Below are 14901 nucleotides of genomic sequence, written 5' to 3'. Positions count from 1 at the left end.
TAACATTTTGGATTTCATTTTTGTTTGTCCTACAAGAGTCTTGAGTTGTGGCCAAAAACCCAGGCCCTGGATGAATGTGCTTTAGACCTCACTTTTTGTCACGAGGCCAAGTGGACTTGGGAGAGAGGGTGGAGCTGTCTGTTGAGACATGATTTTTAGTTTGCCCTTTGCCTCTGGAACCAGAGCCCTGGCCTCTATCCAGCCGCACGAAGAGAAGATTATGGTATTTTCTAGGTAATTTTAAGGAGCACAAACCCAAAGTAAAGTCAGGTGGTTTGAAGCCTGCTCTGAATTTTTCATGTTAAGGATTTGTCATGATTTGGGTTTTCGGCAGAGCTGTACTTTAAATGCTGAAGGGAGCTGTATTCTTCTGGAGACAGGCATGTTTTGGTTGTTTGCTAATGACCTCTGGTTTTGCTTATGGGGAATTTTGTTAACAAATGGAAATGTAGCAAAATAAAACATTCTCTTTTCTTTCGTACAATTTTTTCTTCTCTTTTAAACAATGGGAACCATTGCAGTAAACTGTCACAACCAGGCTATAGATATTGGTGATTGTAGCATCATTAATACTGTATAAAAATAAATTAGTCACTTTGGCAATCAAATACATTCTTCTGATCTCTTGTCGGTGCTTTTAAACAGAGCCTTCTCCTTGCTGTTTGATAGATCCTATTGTTACAAAAAGAGAACCCGTAGAAATGTATTCAAAAATTCTTTGAAATTTTTCCAACTTCAGGAACCTATTCAGCAGTAATTAGCCTCTAAGGCGGCTGATAAGGAGCTCGGCAGGGGGCTGCTCCTGAGTTTGGAAGTTAACCCACATGCACTCCAAGGAGAGGGTGTCAGTTTTGGGACTTGTGCCAGTTCTGCCTCCCCAACCCTGCCTGTTTGCTTGCCTTTTCCCACCCTCTCTCCTAAGCCCCCTTCACCCTCTGATATCCTTTTCTAAAAGAAAGAGAACTTAAGACTGAGTAGCAGAGGGTAACTAAATTAAACCAAAATAAACTCTAAATGCAAGTACAGAAAACTTCCGTTTCAGGATGAAATAAGTCTACTGCCAAGCAAGCGTGACGGACGAACAGAATCGTCAGTTCTGGTTCAAGGTTAGCTGGAACCCTGGGCTAGTTCAACCTACTTGTATTGCGATAGCATCAGCTACCACAAAGTGTTCTGCTCTCCATTCTTCCTTGTCCCACTTGTGGCAAGATTTTCTCTTGGGACTATGGGTATTATTTAAAGCTTAGTTGCATAAAAGGCTCTGCCATCTCCAGAAAAGAGCATGTGTTTTTATTCAATGAAGGTAACCGATCCCTTTTGAAGGAAGGCACAACAGAGCTAGTGGTAGAGGTGCCATCACTAATGGCAGATGAGGTATGTTCAGAAAGGAGAGAAGTAGCTATTTAAGAAACAACATTTGTTTGGTTTTTTGTTTTTTGGTGCTGGGGATTGAACCCAGGGCCTTGTGCATGTGAAGCAAGCACTCTACCAACTGAGCTACATCCCCAGCCCCAAGAAACAGCATTTGAATCCCAGCAACTCAGGAGGCTGAGGCAGGAGGATGGTGAGTTCAAAGCCAGCCTCAGCAAAAGCGGGGTGCTAAGCAACTCAGTGAGACCTTATCTCTAAATAAAATACAAAAATAGGGTTGAGAATGTGGCTCAGTGGTTGAGTGCCCCTGAATTCAATCCCTGGTACCAAGAGAAGAGGAGAGGAGAGAGAGAAGAGGAGAGGAGAGAGAGAAGAGGAGAACAGAGAAGGAGAGGAGAGAGAAGGAAGGAAGGAAAGGAGGGAGGGAGGGAGGGAGGGTGAGCATCTGTCCATAAACATGTGGGTATATCTCAGAGGCCAACAGAAAAAAAGAATCTCCTACTTTTCTCCTTTAAGAGTTGTGTTAGTTTGAACCAAGTTCTACTGAGGGAGTGATTTAAACAGCAAAGATTTATTGTCTCACAGTTCTGGAGACTGGAAGTCTGAGGTCAAGGTGTTGGCAGAGCTGGTTTTCTTCTGAGGTCTTTCTCCTAGGCTTGAAAATGGTTATCTTTTCCTTGTGTCTTCCAATGCGAAGCCTCTGTGTGATCTCTTCTCATAAGGACACTAGTCACACTGGAAGACAGCCCACCCATAGGACTTCATTTAAACTTCATTACATTTCTAAAGGTCTCATCTCCAAACACACTAGTTGCATATAAAGTGCTAGGCAAAGGACTTCAATGTACGGATTTTGCAGGGACACAATTCTGTCCATAAGAAGAGCTAAGTCTTCATTATCTCAGTTGATCTTTGCTTGTAGACATGACCTTCCCATGAAATCTTTTATAACCGTCACCCCAAATCCTAGCACCCGAAATGCTCCAGTGTCTCCAAGGCTTACTCCCAGGTGCAGCAAACCTTGAAGGACCCACAGATATTGAGGGGAAGTACAGTGGATGCGCTGTGGTTGATGTGAGAGATGATGCTGCTGATGCTCAACTTAAACACCATGTCAACATGGTCCCCATACTAACTGGGGCAGGGTGTCTAGCTGGAGTGAGGAGCTGGTTTGGGTGCAAGCTTCTTTGGAGTTGATGCACGGTTCTCCTGTTTCCTGGTATCATTGTTCTTCCTTCGGCAAATAAACACATGAGAATATTCTTGGATAGCTATGTTATCACTTTCTCTCTCTCTCTCTCTGTCTCATACACACACACACACACACACACACACACACACACTTGTTAAAGGTACGTGTTACAAAGACTTTTCAGGTAGATACTGGTAGTTTAAGTTGAAGGAAAGTTCAGTTTTTAATGAGATAAAATTTATCAGACATTTAATTACTATTGTTTTGTTCCTGTGGTACAAAGAAATTTCCTGCCTTGATTTCCTATTGTCCAATTCATGGGCAGCTATCTTTTTTTATTACTATTTTTAATATAACTTTTCTGGTCAATAACAGTTTTCTGAAATGCAAAATAAATTTGACAAAAATTACACTGTGTGCATATATAAATATACCACAGTGAATTTCATCTTTATGTATATATGTATAGTAAAAATTAAAAATATATAAATTGGTGGAAGGTAGACCAGTAGAAAAAGAAAATAGGGGAAGGGATTGGGGAAAGGAAAGGGAGGTTACTGGGGACTGGAATGGAGTAAATGAAACTCCATACATGTATGATTATGTCCATATGAACCCACCTTTTTGTGCTCAACTATAATAAAACCAAGAAAAGCAAAAGTAAAAGTCCTCTGATTCTGGTTTCTTCCCCAGAGTGTATAAATATATTGAAATCTTCACCATTATTGTACAGCAACTATGATCTTCATCAGAATCTAGGTATCAAGGTGCCAGTAGGTGGTGCAGCAAACCTTAAAGGACTCATAGATGTAAAGCGGGAAGTACAGTAAATGTACCAAAGTAGCTTGCAGTGACCTGAGGAGGAAACTGAATCAAAAATTCATCAGGGAAAGTCCAGCCCTGGAGAGTCTAAGAATGAATTGTAAGGCCAGAGAATCAGAGGAAGGTGCAAGGGTCTATTCAGAGGTGTCAGGCAGAAATGGAACTGGATGCAGAGGCCTCCTGATTTATCAGTGACTTTGAATACATCTGTCTGCCTTCTGTTTGCCAGGCTGTGTGTTAAGCACTTGAGATATGAATCCATATAAGAAATGGTTCAAAAGATCAAGGTTGTTACATCTGAACAGAGAGGGGCTGGCTTAAGGGAGAGGAAAAAAAAAAAGAAGAGCTTACATTCAGGACCCTCTTAGAGATCAGTGGTTGGTGATGTGATGGTTTGGCCTCAAGTATCACAGGCATGTCCTGACACTCAGGTTAGCTTGCTAAACCACTGAGGAACCAATGGGCATCCACGCCAGTCACTGCCACACTTTCCAACTTCTCAATCAATCCTATTATTCTTTCAACACTTCTCTCTCGAAGATCATCATGAACCCCAAATTGATAAATGCAAGGTCTTCATTTCTGCCCTCATCTTATATAATCCTGACCACTACTCCTTCTTGCAGCTTTCTCCATCTCAGGTTGTGTTCGCCTGGTTTATCTAGGTATCTCCGTTGGTTCTTTCCCATTCACTCTCTTGGTCCATTTCTCAATGTTTCCAAATTTCCACTACTAGCCTTCTTTTTCTTCTTCCTGACACTTTCCTCTCCCTCAACACTTCCTATAAATGTTTCTGTAGCATGAACTTCAAGCCTGACCTTTCTTTCAATTCCAGACCTGAATTTCTATTGTCAGCTTAACCTGAGTGTCACTTATGGAGATTTAAATACACTATGTTTAAAATACAAATCAGATCTTACTCCCTACTCTATTTCTTCTATTTTCCACTCAATTAATGTTATTCATCATTCACTTGTCCACATGAGAAAATCTGAAAACACCCTCATGAAAATTATAAACATCTCTGAATCTTTTTAGCACGCAGCACATTTACCTGTGAGTATTTAGTAAATTAGTAGCTTATGCATCAAAAAGTCTTAATATACTAAAGATCTTTCTTAACATTCCCCTACTACTATTTTTGAATTATTATTATTTTATCCCTTAGGACAAATCTCCTGAGGCTGTCCCCATCTCTCATGCTGAGGTACCTAGCAAGTGTTTGCATGTTTTGCATTCCTCTTCTTCATTGTCTTCATTTCCATCTATCAAAGTCTCTGCATCTTTCAAGGCAGATCTCCTCACCTGTCCTAGTAATACCTTCTTTGACCACATCAGACCATGGTAACCACCAGCATGCCACCACCTCCTCCAATCTTTGAATTCTCTGGCACCTAACAGCTGTACCACAGAATTTAGCACCTGGCTACACACTTGTTCTCTTTCTTTGATATAAACAAGACAGAGCCAGTTTACTTTTCAGGGGTTCATAGACAAGGTAAATTCCTCTCTGAGTTTTCCCAGGAATGTGTCTTTGAGGAGGAATTTATATTCTTTCTTCCTTCAGGCAGCGAAATCTTTGCCCCTCCTTGTAATGTGGTGCGTTTTCCTTTTTGTCTTAGTTATCAGGAAATTCGGAGCTTCTTTAGAACCAAATTGTAATAAGCAGCTTATCTCAGGATCCTGGGAATAGCTATCTGGTCTACCTGTCTTCTTTAGCACTCTCTGTTGTAATTTTGCACTACATGTAACTTGGAAGGTGCTATAAATCCTTTTGGAACAAAGTGAGAAAGTAGATTCCAAATAAGCAATTTTCTTCTCTTATTATTTCAAAATTCTCATTTTCTTACCTGGAGTGCTTGAGAACAGAGTCAGATCTTGTATCCCTATCAATTGCCCAAAGTAGAAAGCAAGTGTTAGTTCCTTAACAAATCACTGTTGATGGATTAATGCTCTTGGGTATCCTACCTGAAATATGTGCTTTGTTAAGGAAAGTTAGGTTATCTTAAACTGAGGTGGAACCATCACTTAAACAGACATGATTCTAATAAAGGGCCCTTATCATACCCATTTCTGCTAGCATTTCACTAAATATTTAATATATCAGCAGAAAAACACAATACAAACCAAAAGTTAAAGTTTTAGCTATTACAGTGTCTAAGCATAATACTTAAGACAGGGAAGAAGATTAACAAAATCAATAGTTACCACCAGCAACACTTAACTAGATAGCAGAGAGTACTCTCCCCATAATCCCAAAGCCCTGCTGGCTGCCCCTCTGACACACACACAATATTCAAGTGGCGGTTTGGTCTACCTTTTACTCCTTATCCCCATATTTATGCCCTCTCTCTTCCCTTTCTAACATAAGATGGAAAACATTAAACTTGGCTTTCAATAAAACTACCTGTCCTAGCCATCAAATTCTTCCTGCCCACCAACCTTTTTCTTTTTATTATTATTTCTTTTTTAAACTCACCCAGGGAGAATACTTTAACTTTGAAAGAAAACACAAGAATGTAATCATTGAGTCACCTCCAGACGTGGCCTGTGTTCATACTTATGTCCTTTTACCTCCACCTCCACCCATTGCCCCTCTTAAATATTCACCCACCAACACACACCTATAGCTGTTCAATATTTATGCAGGTGTGTGAATAATTCATATAAGTACAAATACTTTGGAGACTCAGAATTCACCCAGCTGATTGGGCTTTCCCATTGTGCAAGAAGTAAGGACTTGGTGAATCCTTTCTTTGCTCTTTTAACCTGCATGAAAATGTTTGCCTTTGTATTTTAATGATATACTACAGAGTTGCTTTCCCCAGGGTTCTAATTTTAAGCAATAGTGGAGGGAGGGAATGGAGGAAGGGAGGGAGGGATGAAGGGAGAGAAGGACAGAGAAAGAGAGAGAGAGAGAGAGAGAGAGAGAGAGAGAGAGAATATATGAGAAGGAATGAGTGCAACAAGCTCACTATCTATCTAATTATGAGATTTAAAAATAACCCCACCCTCCTTCTTCCCTGCTGTAACCTGTATTTTATGCCTTGTGTTGGAAGATAAAGTAAAATTCATCTTTACCCCAAAGTAGCTCTGGATTAAACCAACGTAGATCCATCTTGTCCAGCCTTCTGTGACCATTTAATTCTGCAAATTGTCTAGGACACAAAATGATTCTAGAGCACTACTTTCCAGTGGCCACATCTAATGCTGTAAGTCACCTCACCCCCTATTTAGCTCATGTTTACTTCTTGAATAGAAATTAAATTTGATTTAGCTTAAGTTAAACAGAACAAGGTAAGCAAATCTGTTGCAAAGCAGAAAGCCTATCAGCTAATACTCTGCATTTGAATACAATATTCTAACTCCTGCTATTTGGCGTTCTCCATGCTGGTTCTCACCACCATTAAAATACAGTATTAGCTGTACTAATATTAGACATAGTATAAAAGATGTTGCATTTAACACCAGAAAACACAAGAATGCCAAGCTACCAAAAATTTGCCTTGACTTCATGTGTGTGCATGCACACACACACACAATTTGTCTCAATTTTATATTTACTTGATAGTGAGATTATTAATGTCAGATTAGCTCTGGGCTAATGGTATTTTAGAAATAAGTATGAAGGGGGAATAAAAGTGTAATCTATGGATCTGGATTTGTAATTTGATATTTTAAAATTTTCTTTAAGAATTGTATGTACAGTTTTAACATTTTATTTCAGTCTGTGAGTTTGTAAACACAAATGCTAGAGTGAAGATTTTAGTTTAGTAATTTAAAGATTATCTGGGCATGGTGGCATGCACTTAAAAATCCAGTCAGGAGATCTCAAGTTTGAGGACAGCCTGTCAGAAACAGAAGGAGGAGGAGGAGAAGGAGGAGGAAGAGGAAGAGGAGGGAAAGGAGGAGGAGGAGGAAGAGAAAAATTTAAGAATTGGCAGTTTAAATATTTTAAAATATTTAAGTGGTAATGTTTGGCTATTTTACCTACCCACTAGTAAAATGCAGTTGTAAAATCTGATATTAAATAAGTAAAAAGCAAACAAAACTTGGACCTGCAAATACTCCTTGCTAGCCTTTCTAAAATATTCAAGGCTTCATGCCCTGGATACAACTATTACATGTCTAGCTGCTTATCTAGGTCCAGTCCATTCCCACCTCTCCACAGCCCCTTTTCCTTACTACCAACATCCACCTCTTCCTTCCAGCCTCCGAGTAGTCTTTATTTGTCTGACCATTGTGGATGTTTGGGGTGTTCTTTGTCTAACTGATAGGATGTTGGATATGAAACCATACAGCCACCGTAGGAACAGAATTGGGGTAGAAGTAACCCAGGAGGGGTCCTTTTGAATTTGCTTGCCTCTTTCTATTGCCTGTGATCTTTCCAAGAGAGAACAGCAATCCAGAAAGAGATCATCAGTTAAGAGGACAGCCCTCTCAATTGCAGGATGCAGCCAACACAGCTGACCTAGGTCTGGGAAACATAAGGACCAGTTCTCTGCCCTGCCTCAACTCAAACAAGCAAGGAGGCCGAATAGAGAAAAAAAAAAAAAAAAAAAAACCCCAGTGGTTGAGATGAAGGCAAGAGGCAGTTGGAAAGCACATTCCCCACTGGCTCTTAAAATGCCAGTTTTAAAGGAGAACCTTTAGGTGGAGCTAATATTCATAAAAATGCATGCCAGAATGGGAAATATTCCTTTTATGAATTAAGCAAAGCTTGTAGCTTTTTCCATGGCTTTAAACACTCAAATACTAGTCAAAACCTGTGAATATGTATACATTCTTTTATATGGATAATTAGCCTCTTTATTGGAGGCGCCTCCTGGATTAGGAGGATTCTTCCATGCAAATAAGCTGTAGAGGAAGGCAGTATAACAAAGAATACCTTTCATGTGGCTTCAGGTCTTATTCAGTAAAACTTCCACATTTAGAGAGAGAGAAATGCCAAATTCCTAGATTTCCATAACCTTCTTTCCAATTGTTTTAAATTAACTAATTCAAAGTAAAGTCCTCACAGACTTTCTGTTAATATACATGAACAAATAGACCCACTCTTCCAATACTGTTGAGAATAGACTGACCAAAGAGCAGATGTCTGATTTTGGAAACTGTGACTGTGATAGAAATCATGTAAGTATCATATGTATTGTTTGAATAATAATCAACTGAATTTAAGATAAATATAGGCGACTTGGTGCATTAGAAGAATCTCAAATTAAGTTGCACATCAAGTTTTCCAGTGATAGTACCAAATTTGCAACACCTCTCTCTCTTGGGTCAAGAGAGTTGGTTTTTTGGTTTGGTTTGTGAGTTTGGGTTGACTTGTTTGTTTAACCACTTTCTTTTTATGGTAGAGGCATCCATTTTTGTGTGAGCCTGAAGTTTTGGGGTCCTTTGGTGGTTTTTTTTTAAAGTGATATTGTGGTCTCACATTTTAATGTTTCCTGGAAGAACTGGCTGGCTGTTTATTTTAATTACTTCACAGGAACCCACATGACAATTTCTGAGGGGCATTTTCATATTACTCATTGTTTATTGTTTTGGTCATCTTTTTTCCCCAACAGGATATAGTTTTCAAGGTAAGATTCCATTGGTTTTCCTTAAAGTTCAGAAATCAAATTTAAACTTTTTAGTTTTCTTCTCTGTCCCCACCTATCTACACGGTACCCTCTACCATACTATTCCTTCTCCCCTCCCAAAAAAAATGTTCATGATTTAGATAAATATTTCCACTAAGTCTGCTTTGAAAGCATTTAGAAACAAATGCAATCTCAAGAACCACATGTTTGAGGGTATTAGAAAATATTTTAACATAAATCTTCCTATTCACCAGCCTCCCAAATACTATGTCCAAAGGGATGCCTGAAGGTGCCTGAGAAGAGGAAAATAAGTAACATGGAGGAAAATAACTATTATGTTCTCTAGATGTGACTTTGGCACATATCCGACGTCAGAAATAGAGTCGCCTCTTCAGAAATCATTTTAGAGTTAACTGACTGGGAAAATATGTAGGTCTCTTCATTTTCACAAGTATACTCATAAAATCAAAGCTCAAGTCTCAAGACCAAGCCTTTATTGTCAAACATTAATAGATGTTTTAAAGTTTCATTTTTTAAACAGATTTCACTACCTGCCTAAAGTAAATTTAGCATGCCTTATTCCTTCTCCATTTGATCGAGGGAGAGAAGGTCTGTTCCTGTGTTCATAATTCCAAATTTTTCATAATGTCATACACTGATACACTTCCATATTATTATTTTAATGAAATACAAAATTAAAAGTCACTGAAGTTGCTATATGTTTAGTGGAATCATAATATGAATTCCAAAAAACATCAAGGAAGATAGATTTAATTATAATCGGTGCCTTTGAAGGGCATTTTAGGGGGAAAAAAATCTTTCACATACTTAATTCCATTCTCTCTTTGCTGCAGAGTGATAAAGAACATAATATAACAATCACAGAATCACAAGGCTAATGGGGTTAATAACTCCAACTTTGCTATGAAAGCCAGGATCCAAGGATTTTTTAGTGAAGTTTCCTAAGAGTTATAGTTTTTCTATAGTTTCCCATTACCTTTGGGTCTGATGCAGCCTTTGTGAACTGCATCTTTCAGAGAATGTAAATTGTAGCCCCTCACCCAAAGTCACCCAGATATTCAGTGAACTGGGGACAGGTCTTTGCCTTCTAGCTCATTTTTTTCTACTCTCCAAGGCTCGACTTGCTGTTGATCTCTGCAGGCAGAAGGGCCACTCCCATCCCATTTCTAGCTTTTAGGTGAAAAAGATCTCTGTTCCTCTCACAAGGTGCTACAGACGCCTGCAAACATGTGGGTAACATCCTCAGGATCATTAATAACAGGAAATAAACATTCTGACTGCAGTGTTTTTTCAACTGCTTCTCCGAGTTACATAGTGTGTACTTAGTAAATATTGGTTGAGTTGAAACGGGGAGTAAAAAGTAGAGGTAACAGAGATCCTGGTTTTTCTGCGAGGACTGAAGACCATGTAGAAGGATCTTTTGGGTTCAGTGAGTAGAAGATGTGCTTAGCCAAGAGAAAACCTGAGAACCAAATCTGACTCCACTGCTTAACAACCTCCGTGGCCTTGGGAAAGTTACTAACTTTCCTGAACTATAATTTTCTTTTCTGTAAATACCATCTACCTTACAGAGATTTTATGCGGATTAAATTAGACAATGTGTGCACAGTCGGCCGCACCGCTCATACCCTTCCCTGCCCCTCGTCTGTCCAGGAGGTGACTGGTAGCCTGCTTCCCCTCTTTGTTTCAAAGTCAGAGAATTAAAATCAAGCTGGGCTGTGTTGAGATACTGTAGCATTTTTGGCACCGTCCTGGAGACTTGAATGAAACACAGGGTGTCACGGCTTTATTTCACTGGCAAGTGCCACACGTGCAACCGGTGGTGAGCGGTGAGGTTTTCCTTTTTTCTTTGACACTTCACTGATGCTAAATGTGGCATCAGCAAAGGAAACCCCCAGGTGAAGGGGGTTATGTCTGGTGAAATCTGATCGTTTTGGAAAACGTTTTCTACAGTAACATGCAGTGGAACAATATTTAGTTAACTAAATAGTCTTGAGTATTTTGTAGAGTAAATATTTAAAATCACGATGCTTCTGTGGCTTATGTATACAAATGATATTATAGACTTTTTCCTTGAAATCATTGATCAAATTTGTGCCTATACTCTCCACCTTTTCAAAACTTGTAATATTCTAAAATCCTAGTCATGGACTAGGAAATCGTAATAAGTGTGTGGAACCAGAAATTTATGTTCTGCAAGTTCACAAACCCAATCTTTAGGATCTGATGCTTTTGACTTCTATTATAAAAATGTTAGGATTTCATGATATACATGTTTACTATAAATTTTTTACATTAAGTATTTGAGATAGATTTTTAACCTGAATATCCTTTGAGCACAAATAAAATAGAATTACAAAATTTCTTTTTATTGTGCAGAGTACATTAATATTCAAAATAACACTATTGTAAAATAACATTTGCCTATGCAAATGCTGTTTATGCATATGCTGGACTAGTAGTTTATCAATGTGAATCCACTTGGTACACTGATAATGAGGTCAATCAATCCTGATCAAGACTTTCCCAGCCAGTGATTTTATCAAGGTTAAACAGAACCTTGGAAAATATAAGCCATCCTCCCTGCTCCCAAACAGGAACATACTTTAGCTTAGAATTATTTGCACAGTGCCTTTTATAATAGAAGGTTCATTTTGGGGGCGAAGGGCGGTAAGGAAGTTGGAGAAAGGCAGGAGAATAATAACATTTCAATCAATACTATTAACATAAGAAAACTGGGTTTTGGCAACATGAACAATTGCAATTATTTCCAAATGTTTAAAAAGTGAACCTCCCCAACACTACACACACACACACATACACACACACACACACACACACACACACAAGAATAAATAAAAAGTTAAGTCTCCAGGATACATTACAATTTTGACTAAATGTCTCAGAAAAGAAACTACTAAAAGAAAAAAAAAGAAAGAACACTAGAGATTAACGGGATAATTTACTAAGGTAATTAACCCATCAAATAGTATCAGCTCCTTAGAAAATGACTGTTTAAAACTGATGATCTTTTATTTGATCAAAATAAAGGTGGCAAATGTCATATATTTATTGTATGTCCATTTGTGTATCCATAACTAGACTTCTAGCTATCCTCAAATGTACTATTGGCTGGGTTAATGAAAGTATTCTTTTTAAAATGTGCATAAGTCTTTGCCACCCTTTGAATTTAAGAAAAATAAGTTGTGATCCTTAATAAAGAGTGGCTGACTGGCCATAAAATCAAGAATTTGCAGTGGTAATAATCTCCTACTATGAATTAGAATTCAATAATCACAAATGACCACTGAAGAACCAGCTACTCCACACTGCTTCTAAAAATATATATAAATAAGGGAAAATGGTACAATCATGCTATTTTCAGCAACCATTGAATATTCAGACTTTCTGGAAAGAGCAGTTTGAATCACCTTGTCCAAAAAAGTGAGAGACAGAAAGAAACTACATAAGTAACCCATAAGCAAATAATTTTGGCTTCAAATCCCAATGCAAAGGTGGTTTATAAGACATATTTTAGATAAGAGACTTATAAAATACAAAACTATAAGGCTCATGTCCAGTTAATTCTTTTTGATATCTCAATGTCATATATTCTTTTTCAAATTACACCCCCAAAAAGACACTTTTAGAATTAAAACAAGATATCACTCTCTCCCCTTCCCTCCCTATCCTTCTCTTCTCTTCTCTTCTCTTCTCTTCTCTTCTCTCTCACACACATGCATACACATACACACAGTGACTCATCTAACATCTACGTTGCTTCAGTGTATTGAAATTTCATTTGCTTCAAAGCAGTGGTTTTTTAATGTCAAAGCAATATAAATAATGGAAAAATAAATCATGTATAACTGCTGTCTTAGAAAGTTTTTGCATTATGCTTAAAGAACTTTTATTTTTTTTTTGCATGATTTTTTGCACAATTTCAGCACACAAATTTTGGTACACTTTATGTTCACAAAATAGTACACTTTGAGAGTTTGCTCTGATATGGAATTGATTTCCTACGGGTAACATTCTTTGAACCTCCAATGCAGAAAGGATTCGATTGTTATATTGTATGTTGTCTTCTCTTGAGCCTGTTACTCTGGCCTGTATAGGCATTCAGTAGAACCCATGAAGAGAGTACAGACAGCTGACTGGATGAAGAAGACAGTGGGGAAAAAAAAACTCCCATTGTTTAGATTTCTGTCAGAGGATATAAGAATATTTAATTTCTTTTATCTCTGGGGCTTTCATTATCATTTAAATTTCATTTTACATTAATTGATCAGGGATTAGTAAAGCCATTATGCAGAAATTAGAATAAGACAAGCCAGATGGAATGAATAATTCATAAAGTCCAATTACGTTTTATTTCTGGTGTACTTTCAAACTTGCCTCTGACTTCTGTGCTATTTTGATGTGACAATATTCACTGGAAATCAAGAGTGCCATTTTAATTTATTGTATCCCTCTGGAGTGGAGGCATTTGTATGCAATGGGAGTATGTTAACGCATTTCTCCTCAGAACACCAATTTTAGGGTTCTTGGAAAGACAGATCTAGAAAATATGGCTCATTTTCCATAGAAGTTTAGGGGTACTACAATGAGCCTCCCCAGTCCACCTGATTTGGGCGAGCTACTCCAAGACAGAGAGACTAAGGTTTTGGGGCTGCGAAATTTTCACCTCCTAGAAGAGATATAGCCCCTTTTAAAATATCTGTCCCCATCCCCCGCCGCCAAGGAACCGTTAAAATACGAATTTGGCCTGGAGTTGGTCTGGAAGCCGCCGCAGACGGTGCAGCTGCAGGCGGCGACCACGAGGTGGCAGGCGTTGCCTTCGATGCAGAGGGCTCGGGCGCGGGGACCGCCGAGGCTCCGGAGCTTCCTCGCGGGTCTGATCCCGGCCGACCAGACCACTATTGGGTTCAGGCTCCGAGCGACTCGAAAAGCGTTGCCCGGCAAGAATTCCGAGCTAATGGCAGCCCCGTCCACCTGTCTGGAATGTCTCTTACAAACTGTGTCTGAAACCGCCTCCCTCCGCCCGTCCCGGCCCCCGGCCCCTTCAGCGTCCCCCCCGCCCGCCCCCCGGTATTTATTTATGCCACTGGACAGTTCTAGTCACATTAAAGCTCCGGTTCACCTTCTCGAGGACTTTCATCTCGGGAAGTTTTATGACACTTTGTGAATGTGCAAAGTTTTTAATTAGGCTCCCTAGACAGCCCGAGGCAGCAGCAGCGCCACAAAGTCTTCACGGTCTCTCTGCTTTACAGCACAACAAGCCGCTCTACTCCTTTGAAGACAATGCAGACTATGTGTACGATGTCATGTGGTCCCCCGTGCATCCCGCGCTCTTTGCCTGCGTGGACGGGATGGGGCGCTTGGACCTCTGGAACCTCAACAATGACACCGAGGTGAGCGGCGGCGCAGGCGCCCGGGCCCGAGGGCTGGGAGGGGGGCGCCGGCGGCCATTCGCAGTCTCTGCTTCTTCTTCCAAACGGCCTTTTTTGGACAGACCCTCCAATTGCAGGAGGGCTGCCGGCCCCCTATTCTTGACTACCCTGAAGGGAATTGGCAGATGCATTGGCCAAAAGTCCCTTTGATTTCATTTCGACTCTAAACTGGCAGATCCTGGACCATTAACCACCCTTTTTTTGCAAAGAGCAAAACTATATGTGTTTACGCCTTTCCCGATGGGAAGGGACACACAGGATTTTTCAGAGCAGTGTTGAAATAACTTTATTGGCAAACACTTGGAAAAGTCAGTTTTTGTGGACGCTGATTTTAAGATTGGGCTTTTAAAGGGGGCTATTTTGTCCAGTTGCTGTTTGTACAATTTCTATTTTGAATTCACCAAAAATGGTCCTTTTAACTGTTTTATGTTTAAATTTTTCATCCACTTGATTTTCACCA

General features: G+C 39.4%; 1 protein-coding gene across 4 annotated transcripts in view; it reads left to right on the top strand.

Moving 5' to 3' along the window:
* Positions 1-14901, top strand: part of Dync1i1 (dynein cytoplasmic 1 intermediate chain 1) — a 295555-nt gene that overhangs the window by 258807 nt on the left and 21847 nt on the right. For all 4 annotated transcript variants that reach the window (XM_047561955.1, XM_047561952.1, XM_047561956.1 and 1 more), the window contains one exon: positions 14262-14402. In XM_047561955.1, coding sequence (XP_047417911.1) covers positions 14262-14402 — 141 coding nt within the window. The remainder of the gene's footprint in view (positions 1-14261; positions 14403-14901) is intronic.

The sequence above is a fragment of the Sciurus carolinensis genome, chromosome 8 (assembly GCF_902686445.1).
Source record: "Sciurus carolinensis chromosome 8, mSciCar1.2, whole genome shotgun sequence".
NCBI lineage: Eukaryota > Metazoa > Chordata > Mammalia > Rodentia > Sciuridae > Sciurus > Sciurus carolinensis.
The sequence above is the reverse complement of the archived record's forward strand: the minus strand, read 5'-3'. Positions and strand labels throughout refer to the sequence as shown.